This window comes from Myiozetetes cayanensis, unplaced genomic scaffold (genome assembly GCF_022539395.1).
Source record: "Myiozetetes cayanensis isolate MyiCay16 unplaced genomic scaffold, myiCay2020 scf2-11, whole genome shotgun sequence".
Classification (NCBI taxonomy): domain Eukaryota; kingdom Metazoa; phylum Chordata; class Aves; order Passeriformes; family Tyrannidae; genus Myiozetetes; species Myiozetetes cayanensis.
The window spans coordinates 25,413,879-25,426,807 of NW_026087411.1; the positions used below are offsets into that span (position 1 = coordinate 25,413,879).

The 12,929-nt window shown below is 38.5% G+C and overlaps 1 protein-coding gene across 1 annotated transcript in view; it reads right to left on the reverse strand.

Annotated features, from left to right (window-relative positions):
• Positions 1-12,929, reverse strand: part of THADA (THADA armadillo repeat containing) — a 160,545-nt gene that overhangs the window by 111,487 nt on the left and 36,129 nt on the right. The window contains 1 exon segment of the mRNA XM_050315607.1: positions 12,428-12,519. Within this exon segment, the coding sequence (XP_050171564.1) occupies positions 12,428-12,519 (92 nt within the window).

Consider the following 12,929-nt stretch of genomic DNA (forward strand, 5'->3'; position numbering starts at 1 on the left):
TGCAACATGCAAAACTATTAGAAACCACATTGTGCCAACCTAACCCATACCTTACTCAAGAACAGTAACAATATTTCTAGACAAAGGAAACAGAACAGTTCTAGTCCCATAGCTTTCCTTAACTTTATCCTAACAAATGAAATGCTTGAAAGCTGCAAATTTTACACTCAAAACTGGTTTCAAAGTAAAAAGGAGGGCAGCTCCAGCTCGGAGCAGAGATCCAGTTCTCATGTGCTTCCTTCACAGTTGAAAAACCCTTGGGCTTTTCGAGGGACAAAGAACACAGCAGGAAGCAGACAACATCCCACAACAGTCTCAGGAAATGTCTACATGAAGTCCACTGTGAAACTACAGTTTTGGTTTAACAGATTAAACTCCAGTGTAATCTCTAAATAACAGGAAAATACTGACACACCGTAATTAGGATATGCTGTTAGATAAAATGGTGAAGTTAGAAAAGGAACAGGACTTAAAGACCAAAAAGAACATGTTTCAAGTCAGTTATTGGTGTACCTAACTGACTGTTGGGACCAATATTATTACACTTGAAGACCAGAGTAAGAGAGTCAGGAGTGTGCTGATGCAAATCCACCAATGAAACAAAAGTTATGAGGTACGGTCTGCTGAGAGAGAAGATTCAAACACTATGAAACAAAACTGGATACCCTGAGCACCAGAACACCAACACGTGAAATTAACAGCAAAAAAAGACTGCATATACAAGGACCACTTAAAAAACGTATTACAAATTAGGAGCTCATCAGCTGGAAACAGCAGAAGGATCCAAGCATGTCAGTTAGTACCTTGGATCCCTCATCAAGAGGAAAAAGACAAAGGGCAAATGTGGTTCTGTAGTACATAAACTTCAATATAGCCAGTACAGAAGGCAAAGAAGTACTAATGCCACTCTCCAAAACCAGGTAATATGTAAGCTGGAATAAATCACAGGTAACATCAGCTAAGAGAGAATCTTAAAAAAAGCTGCTCGTATGACCAAGGGAATAGAAAGCAAATTTGCTGAGCAGAGATTTAAAAACCTCAAATTGTTTTGTCTGGTAAAATTAACACAGACAGGATATATGGGGGACATCCACAAATACATCAAGAAAAGCATCAAGAGGGAAAACAATTATTTAAAATAAGGAACAATGCTGGCGTAATAAAAAATGAGCATTAAATGGTCGTGGATAAATACACATTGCCAGTTACATTTCTAATGATCAAGGCAGAGAGAGATTCTTGGTAAGTTTTACTTGGGAAGGTGGCATTCAGAGAGTCTTCCTGCAGAAATAGTAGGAAAAGTAAACTGTTTTTAGGATGAGATTTGATCAGTTTTTAAAAGAAATAGAAGCAAGCTTGTTTATGAAAAGAATCAAGTCAATATACCAATAGGACCCTTTCTACCATGTACTCCTGTGATTTTGTGACATGTTGATTCGCACGGACATTCCAACCCTTTCTTAAACTCATGTAGTTCCACTGGTAGTGAACCGCTGCTGATAAGAATTATATAAAGATTATCAACCAGTAATTTTCAAAACTCACCCTTGATGTCATCAATCAAGCCAAGACTGTATGTAAGCAGATTCCAACATGCAGACTGGATAAGTATGGACAAATGTCTAGAACTTCCTTTCAGAAGTTCCAGGCACTCAGTCCTCACCCTTAAAAACTTGATTGTATTTCACTCCTTTTTAAACCAAATTGAAATCTGCAGTGCATTTCTGAAAGGTAAGCATGTAGCTCACAATTTCTTTAAAATCAAAAACCTCCATAAGAATTGCAGGTTTCACTTCACTTGAGAAAAGAGAAGCAGAATCTTAAATTCATCTTAAAATGACCACATTATTGCCAGCTCAAGGAGGTAATCTTCAAATTCTAAGGTAAGCACCATAAATGGAGTTTGGGAAGACAGTGTACACACTACTGAAAAGCTCCAGCTTGCCAGGTTTCAGTTTCATGTACAAAAATAAGTAAGTAACAGAAACCAGTCTAAAAAAACTTGTCCATAAATGCACAGAGAATCCAAGAGTCTGGTGAGCATTGGAATCTGTTCTTATTTCTTAGGGAAAGAGACAATCAGTTGCACGTCATGCAGCTGTATTGTCATTCAGGAAAAAACCTTTAAAAAGGACTAGAAAATGCTGTACTCGACAAACAGGTTCAGCTTTGCTCAGATTTCTCATTTGGAAGCTGAGGCAGTACAGCTCGGACAAACAAAGCATTTGGGTTGGACCACCAGGCCCAACAGTATCAGTGGTTCAGTGTTTGGTTGTTGGCTGGTAACCAGTGCAACGTTCCACAGGTCAATTCTGGGGCCACTCCACCCTCAACATTTTTATCAACAACTTGGTTGAAATGAGATGGAAAGCACGCTCTGCAGATTTTTAGACAGCACGGAATTAGGGGGAGTGGATGAAACACCAAACAGCAGAATTTCAGTCAAGACAGACCTTGACAAACTTGAGGCTTGGGCTAATGGAAACGTCATGCAGTTCAACAAGGAGAAACAACATTTTGCACCTGGCTGAATAATCCTGAGCCAAGACTGACGTAAGCCAAGACTGATCAGCACAGGTTAATAACAAACTGGTTCAGAAAACAACAGCCCCATAGGAAAAAAAAAAAGCCTTTACAGTGGATGCCAAACTCAGTATGAGCCAATGGCACATCCTCACTGCAAACAGGACAAACCACATAGTGGACTATGTTCACTAGGTTGAATGCAGCAGCAGATCAAGCAGTGAGGCTGCACATGGAATCCTCCATCAAGCTGGGTTGCCAGGTTCAGAAGAGATTAGAACACACAGGAGAAGGCCCAGCAAATAACAGCTCAGATAGACAGGGCCTAGAGTACCTGCCCTGCAAGAAGCTGAAGGAGCCAGGTTTGCTCTGTTTGACAAAGAGGAGGTCCAGGGTAGATCTAACAAAAAACTACAACCACTTGAAGGAATTAAAGACTATAGAGCTAATCTTCTTGCAGTAGTTGGAGACAGTACATAAAGGACATAAATCATAGCTTGTAAGTTTCAAATTGGGCGAGGGGAACAAAGCATTTGAACATCTTACTCAGAGAGGTTGTGAAATGACCATCCTTAGATGTTTTAATTCATCCAAAGACACTGCTGACCTGTATTGTCAGGAGTCACACTTTGAATGACAATCAAGAAAAGAGAATAAAGAGATCCTTCTACAGTCTGCATGGTTCCACATAGCTACTTTCCACTCTGGCACCATGATTTTAACCTTGTCTTCTTAACGGATCAGTGTTTTTCTTTTCTTCCTGTATTTCCTGGCCATCACTACCTACTGCAATTACAATTGACAGTAGTTCCTGCTTTGAACAACAAAATTCTTGAGATTTAACAGGTTTTTAGGAAGTTAGTAAATTAGTCTTCAATTCAGCATGAAGTATTTTTTTCCACAATGTACACTAGTATTTCAAATACTAGCTTGATTTGAAATAAAAATAACCACTTAAAATGTTGTTTCATTCAGAAAGAAGTATGTATTTATGAAAGCTCTTGATTAGCAGTCCCTCTGGAGGATAACCAGAGAATCGTCACTATTTTTTTTACTAAGAGACTGAGACAATAGCAATAGGCAAGTTCCTTCAGAAATAGAGATTATATATAAATATTAATTTGCTTCAGATAATTTTTTTTAAAGAACATAGGTATGAGTTAAACTCCTGAAATCACACACTCTCTCACGAGTCCTGACAAACTGCTTTCAAGAAAACATTCCACATGCATAAGAGATTTTTAGCACTGCCATAGAAGACAAAATGGCTATGTAATTTTGTTGGAGGTTTGAAAAGCCACAGTTTTTGAAAAAAACAACTGTAAAAGAATCTGCTGTAATACATCAGCTAGTAAGACAAAGAGTAAGGATACAGAAGATTATTGCATACTTGTTTTTCTAGACCTAACATGATAGAGGACACCTCTTCAGTGACACAGAGGAACAACTCTTCTGTAACCTCATCAAATTAGTTAAAAAACCCAATTCAAATTTCCTTTTTCCCCCCACATGAAATGAAAAACACTGTGAAGGGAAAAGAAGAATCAAAGATTGGGGTTTGCACCTTTAACAAAGATGTGGTGACTCTGTACCTTCAATAAATCTAACATCTGCTTTGTTAGGAATTAGGAAATACTTAAATCCCAGAACAGTAAGCAAAATAGTTTAAGTTCACTGACTTGAAAAAACATTCTTTTATGCTACACAGACCTAAAATAAATACTTAAAGGGAACTAAGAATATGCCACTATATCTTGGTTTTCATTTTCCTTCAGATAGAAGTGCTAGAATAAACATTCTTACTAGTTTACGCTGCTGTGTTTTTATGAGGTTAATAACTGAACTGCCAATCAAGACCTTTATAAATACAGTAGTTAAATACCTTCTGCTTTAGAAGCACTTTTATTTACAAGAGAGCCAGCCAAGATTTCCAAAGGACTGCATGGTCTGGTTTGCTTTGATCTCTTAAGTAAGTTTTTTTTATACCTCTTGTTTTGCTATTTATTACACTCTTTGTGTAATCAGGTATAGAAAGAGCACCTGCATAGAACAAATACATCAGGAAAAGTGTGACTTGGAGGAATAATTATGCAACACACAGCTCACTAAAATAACTTGTGGAGAGCACTTTTCCAAGAGCATTTTTGCTGCTATGCTAGCGAGACAGGCAAGCATACAATGGGCTCAGAATAAAAACAAGGGAACAACCACCCAACATCAGATACAACCTGGCACCAATATTAATCATCACTCAATTTCTGATATACAAATGTACCTCTATATATGCACGTACATAAAATTATACATAAAACATAGCTTAAAATAAATTTTACGTATAATTACTTTTAACAAACATTTTTTAGAAAGTTGAACTGTGCATACACACGAGTGTGCATCCACAAATGCACATACACACACAAATATAACTAAAATTAAGAGATATGTATAGATCTCTAAAAAGTCTCCAAGAACTCTGTTCAACCACTGCCTATAACACTATTTTCTTTCATCTCTTACCACAAAATTAGCATTGTTAATTTTACCTCTGAATAACCCACACTTTCTCTCTGTCTGGGAGTATTCTGTGAAGAGTACCTGCTTTTTAATTAGTATAGTGAGTTTAATGAAGAAGGGATATGTACATTATGCATGGATCAAAACAGAATAATTACATCTATTCATATTAATGAAAACTTCTATCGCTACAGCAGAAACTAAATTACCAACCTGTGTGGTTAGTTTACAGTAATTTTTGTTTCATGGAATGCACTTTACTCACTTGGTGGAAATAAACATTAGCATCATGCCCCTAATTTATTTAAAACAAATGAATGGACTGAAGTTACCCCAGGCCAGCACATATATTTTTAGGATGTTTCACTTTGGGTAAACTTTCATTCATGTCACTTTACCACGATCATTGTTCGATCTTCCGATTCTTACTTAAGACAGGATGTTATGAAGATACTCCTTGTTCAGGAGAGGACAGACACACATTTGCGCATCAGTGATTTGTGTTTTTAGGCCCGAAAAACATGACTGGGGTTTATGTGGGATTGAAGCTTACTGTTTTTCTGACTCTGTCTATACAAGATAAAATCTTGAAGTAAAAATGTTTCTGTAGATTTTTGGCATTTTATCTGAAAGACAGAGACACACATCGTGTTCCTTAAATCTGCAGAAATTATATAGACAGAGAGGACCCTCAGTCTCAAGAAGGGCAGTCCATATTTTCTGGTAAAGGGAATTTTAGATTGATTTAGATTAGACTTACAAAACAGAGTAATTGAAGTAGTAACATACAGGGAAATAGATTTTTTTAGGAGCTTGTTTTCAATTTGTTTCTGCACAAATCTTTCATAAATTTTACCTTCAATTTACAAGTTGATAGCACCTTACCATCATTATTCTTATTATAAGACACTTAGAAAGCTTGCTCAAAATTATGTTTGAACAAGTATATCACTGTTGAACTCTTAATCAGTAAAAGCCATAACAGTTATCTGAGTCAGCCTGAACTTTTGCATGTTTTCTTGAGACAATTCTGAGATTAAGTCTTCTATATCTGTCAAAGTCAATAAAAAAAAAAAGAGTGCCAGAGCATTAAAAACAAAAAAGTTGAACAAAATAAATGTGGTCTATTTTTGGCAGATAGAAGGGGAAGGGATTTTTTCCCTTAACAAAAACAACCCCCTCACAAGGCAATGTACTGCACCAAATCCTTTATAAGTACTTCGCAAGCATTCACTGGAACAACTGTAGTGGCATGGAGGGAACAGGCTGCAGAAGGTGACACAGAAGGAGACAGAGGAAAAGGACCCCAGGCATTTAAATGGCTCAGTCATCTCATGAAACTGTGTCACTGACATAGCATTTCAACTGAAAAACTGTAACAGGCCAAGGTTGCCAGAGAAAATCCACTAGGGAATCACTAAGAAGATCCAAATAAAGCAATCCCAAACCCTTCCCTCCACAGCACGCAGTCCAAGAGGTACAGAGCTCAGAGGTCAGTTTTGTGAATCGAGCTGTACTTGCAGTTCCCTGCCGGAGCAGGCACAAGAGGCTCAGCACTCTGCTGCCTCAGTGCTGCTCTTCCTGAGCCCATCGCTGCACTCACATCCCCCACACGGAGCTGGACCTCAGTTGGCACCAGGACCTCTGCCAGTGGTGTGGCATCCCATTGTACAACACTGATGTGCCATTACAGCTTGGCCACACTAGTGCCACCAAAGTTTATTTTGGCTTATCCCAAAATAGTACTGGCCGCTCCTCTGCGGGCAACACAGACCCATCCCACAAGTCCTATCAGAGCCCAATATGATGCACTGCCAATACATCTGCTGTTAAAACTGACAGAACATCATTGATGTAAGACAGATTTTTCATCTGTTAAGTCAGAAATACTGAACGTGTCAGCCTGCCAGGAATGGAACATTCAACAGGAATCATGTGTACTTATGATGTATTCCATGCACCTTAAAGACACAACTCTATAGAGTCTAGTGCAGCTTAGAGAAAAGGAAGATAATACCAGATTCATTTAATTTAGGGATAGCATTCTGAAAGAGAGGTTTGCATTAGAACATTCAATTTGCAATGTTTTCCTTTGACTCCTCACAGTGTAAAATGCAATTCTTTATGGTTTTCAAAACCTTAGTATTCATACAAAACCTTAATGTTAAAGAAAAACATACAATTTAGAAGGAAAAAACCCAACTTGCTGTTTCTAAAAGTTAATTTAATTTTACTCAGTGCAAGCAACCACTTACTGTGAAGTGCTGAACATTCAACTTGCAACAAAAACAAGGAAAGTAGAGAGCAGTCGTGCATGTTGGCTGCCTCGCAGCCAGCAGTGCATCTTCACAACCTGTATTTACATTGTTTTTATCCTATCGTAATTAAAAAGATGCTTCTTCCCCTTTCCAAGAGCCTGAAGTTACAGCCATCATCATTTACTGATGGTTGTAAGTGAAAATTAGGACCTAAAGTACTATGTAGATGGCAATAAAAGTTGTTTCTTTCTTTTCAAATAAGACACTGAGAAGATGGCAGCTTTCACATTCAAATTCCTAACAGCACGAATATTTACGCCACAGAAAATCTGTGTTAAGTTGACAGCTAAGTATTTTTCTGTATATGCATTTTTCCCTCACTCAACTATAAACATATACATATATATACACCGGTTACAAAACCTAAAAATAACCAGGTTGCACCATGTCATTTCAATATTACTTAAGAACTTATTTTTTTAATCAAAGAGTTGAAGCTTTTCCATCCTGGAACCTCCTCCACCAAGGTGACAATCAAAGGGAATTCTCCCCAGCCCACATTCTTTCTTTTAACCCCAGCCTCTACCTGAGTCTATTGGTTACTCTTTCTGAGGATTTTGCAACATTTACATTCCAATTTTCAGATAAACCACAATGATTCTTTTTTATTACCCTAAAGACTGAAGTTTGTTCTAGGTCAAATGACAAATTGTCTCAAAGGCAACTGATCATGAACATCCTTAACAAAAAAAGAAAAAAAAAAAAAAAGGCAGAAATACCTGGAATTTTATAAGAGTCTCATCAAATGTCTTATGACAAGTGTCTTGTCCACTAACAAGCAGTAACAGCTTTAATTAGCATTGTACTAGAGACCAAAAGGGTCTCTGAGATAGACAGACCGATAGATATAGATGTGTGGGGGTGTGTTTAGCACTGGACTATGGGTCACTGTTCTGTACTCCACTATTATAAACATGCACATACGTAGTATATATAGAGACACATATATAGATGTGTCTGTGTAAGAATTCAGATGAGAGATCACTATTACTACTGTAACTCATTTGGACAGAAGAGAACTCCTCTACAATGATAAAATCAAGTCTATTTCAAAATTAATTTCAGTTAACTTATATATGTTATTTTGATTCTCATGTAGAGGTCTGCATTAACTAGGACAATATATATCTCTTAATTTCAAGACATCCTAATTTTTTACATACTGAACACTGTAGCTTACAATCAACTACAGCAAACATTTACTCTAGTGTTGCTACAGATTGCCAATCATCTAACAGATAAAAAAAAGCCTGTGAAAGAAGCAGAACTATTAGGCATACACTACACCCCAGCTCCTTGGACAGTGCATGAACGAACAAATCTACATTGCATACTGACTGCACAGGAAAACCAGAAGTGGCTAGCTAATAAAAAAAAACAAGAGAAAAAACTCATTGATGTACAGAACTCACTGCTGTCTAAAGTCCTATTTGATCAATTTGCATTAAACCAAGTGTAGTACTTGGGTCTTCAACAAGCTGCTCAGAGTGGTGCCTACAAGGGGACTGGAGAGGGACTCCTGATGAGACCGTGTAGTGATAGCAAATGGGGAACAGCTTTAAATTGACAGAGGGCAGGATTAGATTAGATATTAGGGAAAAAGTCTTCAATGTGAGGGCAGTGATGCACTGGAACAGGTTGCTGAGAGATTTTTGTGGATGTCCCGTCCCTGGAATTATTCAAGGTCAGGTTGGATGAGGCTTTGAGCAACTGCTGTAGTGGAAGGTGTCCCTGCCCATGGCAGGGGGTTGGAACTAGATGGTTTTTGAGTCTCTTCCAACCCAAGCCATTCTGTGATTCTGTGACTCCAGAGAAGCCTGTGGGAAGATGTGCGTGGGGGCCGGGGCCATGGCAGGCCGCTCTCCAGAGCCACTAGCCAGGGTAGATGGAAGCTCCCAGAGCACAGCACGAGTGCTGAGCAGCAGTGAGGCTGGGGAACAGCTCACAGATGGTATCATGGTAACCAGGCAAAAACAGGGTGCAGATCTAGCATCTTGCAAATATGAAGTGACTGACTATGCTAACATAAATACCTGTGCTGTGAAGAGCTCAGAAAAGGGTGGTTATCTTCTCTAAAGTACACCGTGACACATCCGATATGCAGAGCACACATTCTGCAAACAGGTACCAATGGACACACTGCAGAGACTTCTTTCGAACTCCTCCTCACTACTTTGTACTATGTGGCTATAAATCTCATTCCAAGACGACCTGATTCCAAGAAGACTAGAATTGAAATTATCATAGCATTTAAGAAAATTATATTCCCAAATCAAGTATACAAAACCTAAACTAAACCCTCTACTGGTGTTAACTGGTTCCTTTTTCAAATGTACATTCTCTGAAATTCAGCGTATCATTTAGCCAAATGCATATACACACACACATATACACAACACACACACTTGCAGCAGCATTAGAAGTTTTGGTACAGTCTTTCTCAGAAAGAGAAAACCGAGAGATTTCTGTTTCCAACTTTCTTTTCACTAGAGAGATAAAACTCAACATCAGTAGTTGCATGGACCACTGTAAACAGTCTTCACACAACTTCTCTCTCTTTCACTTGCAAAAGCTGCACAAAGTTGTCATTTTTCACATATTAATTTTCTAATTTAACATTTTTTGTCCATGCTAAAGTTAAAAAGATGCACTGATACTTTATGCTCCAGCAAGCCTTTCTTCCTAAAGCCTTCACAAACTCTTCATCATCCAAATTTTATCACTTTCATAGGAACTCGTCTTGAGAAAACAGTCAGAAAGTCTATCCTTTTTTAGAAAGATGCTTAGAATAGCCCAGCAATAAGCCCTGCTGACACAAAAGAGACAGATTTAAACCCTAATCTAAAATCAGAAAAACTAGAAACCTATACAGTGTCCTAATGGCAGCAATAGAGAGTTGGTCTCTGTACAGACTGTCCCTTAATGCCAACAGAACACCCCGATGGCAACAGAACAAACAGCTCAAACCCAGACGACTTTCACGCAAGCTCCTATAGATTCTAGTTTCTAAAATACCAGTGCTTTTGAAGTAAATTGCCATATTTAGAAGTGGGGGGAAAAAATTACTCTGCCTTAATATATGAATTCTGTTCTGGCAAAACACTCAACAACACAAGTTTAGAGCTCCCGAAGTGCCCAAGCGCCGTTGCGCGCCAGGGATGAGGCTGCAGGAGCTGTGCAGCAACGGTGACACCTCGTGGTGCCGAACTACAGAAACACAGACCTATCTCCTCCCAAACACAACGCACCTTATACCCACCAGCAGGGTTCTCCTGTAGAGACAAGAGTCAGAAACCAAATCGCTGTCTCCGTTTTCATACCTCCTGTATCTCAGTGACCTGTCTTTAGAAATGTCTCCCCATTCCCCATTTCATTGTGTTGACAACAACATGCAGGAAACAGCAGAAGTGACTACACACAATGTTTTTTCAATACATTTAATTCAGCTATGTAGAAGATTCCTTTCCTTCATTTTGGTATCCCCTACAGATGCTCAAATGCACTACTTTCTGCAGCTTCCCAAACAGAAATCTCAGAGTCCATATGTCAATCACACTGCATGCATTAGAGAAGTCAGTGTGCCTGCCCACTGCAGAACTTAGCGCAAAGTTTTTCCCTGGGATACAAGCTTAAAAAAGTTGAGGTGTGTTGTACCTTCTTCAGTAAAGGTTCAATATAAAAATTAAAGAAAAAAAACCAACCAGCTTTAACCGCTGCTACAAAACCAATGTGAGAAGGTAAGAACTAAAAAACCACTTTTTATTGCTCTGCTTGGATTTCAGGGGTTACAAGAGTAAGTCCTAGGTTTGGGCAAGAAGTGATTTGTGTTTATGACTAAGAAGGAATAATTTCATGCAGTAGGGGAGCTAACATTTCAAATCATTTTGGAGGAAGTTATTTTCTAAGTGAATTCTCCCTCAAGTCTCCACCTCTACTTCTTCCTCATGTTCATACACGTATATTAACTAATTTTTTCAAGTGATACCTGAAATCAGTTGTTTCAAACAGCTAAAATGGAACCTACCTAAAAAATGAAAGACTGGTATCATCCCAGGACATTTAGTTTTTCATAATATGCATGAAAATTATATTAGCTACATAGATCAACAGTAAGGAACCATTATATAATGAGTAAAAAAGAGTGGAATTTTTCAAGGTAAATCATAACAATTGCCTTCTTTCAGAAACTGCATACCTTGCCTGTGATGTGAAAATCCATTAGGAATTTCTGAAATGGTTACCATAATATCCATACCGTGACCACTCCACGGCCCCACAGGCTTACCCAGGAGTATTTTTTAATGAGTTTATTCTGCATCCAGGGTTATTTTCACATCCCCACTAGAGCAGAAACCTCAGTTATAGAGCACAGGGCATGGACATGCTTCGCTTGCTGCAAAAGCTAAAGGAAGCGGCCGAAGGCCAAAGAAAACACGGGGGTACTTGTGCACTAACTGGAGGGCGTGAAGAAACAGGAATGCTCAGGACTGGGGAGTTTTAGGAGTCAGAGGAGGATTGGGTTTACATAAGAAAGGGAAATAGTAAGGGATTTGAAGCCGGACTACAGAATCCCTTGGAAAAGAAATGGCTTTGCAAGCTGCCATATTTGGAGCTTGGAGGAAAGAGACAGGAAAGTGTTCTAGAGAAAGAAGACTAAAGAGAAAAATCTCAAATTAGTAGGGGTGAAACTGCCTCCAGGCCTGCTCTAGAGGGAAGGGAACACACATGTTATCACTGTTCCTCTTCTCTTTCTCACCCTCTCCCTGCTGTCAAGAGCTATGGGTTTGTTTGTGGCCAAAAGAGCCACTAGGCATTTGGAAGAGCCACTGGTAGCAAAACTCTCAGCAACATTCCCCTTCAGTGAAACTGCACACGAGCACAAATTAACTTTGGGTTTAACAGGAGATATTTTTGGCCCTACCACTTATTTCTTGGCAGCACAGTTTAAGCAGAGCTAGATGTTTTTGTAGCATCATGATTCCAATATATCCATAACGCAAGCAACATTTTCAAATTGTTGTTGGCTAAGGTCATGTTTTGCAAACTTACAATTCATACAAAGTGAAGCTTACCTGTTTTTTTTGGAATTTTCATCTTTCTCTCTTTTAACCCCAAAAATTCTTGTAATCAGAGCACTAAAAAGAAGTGTAGATGAATTTCTTACCTAAAGGAAAAAGGAAAGAATATGAACTGTGTTTTAAAAATCCCTTTAAAATGTACTATTTTTTTAAAATACAGTAACTAATGTACAGTCAAAAACAACAGCTGAGTGAAAATGTGCCTACTCCTCAGAGGTCAACACATGGAAACAATTAATTCAGAACACCTTTCCCATCAAGATGATACTAATAGAAAGTTCAGGTTCTTTGGAGATGTCCACCTTTAATAGAAAGGATACATCTGAATTTCTAGTGGTTCAAAGCACTCACTCTTGTGCATAGCAGATCATGAAATGTTCTACCTGAATATGCCATATGGAATCTTTTATTGAAGAGCAAAGTAACAGTGAGAATGAATGTAAATGCACTCCTTACTGGCTAGGTGCACTGACTCCAAATTTAAAAGCTAGATATA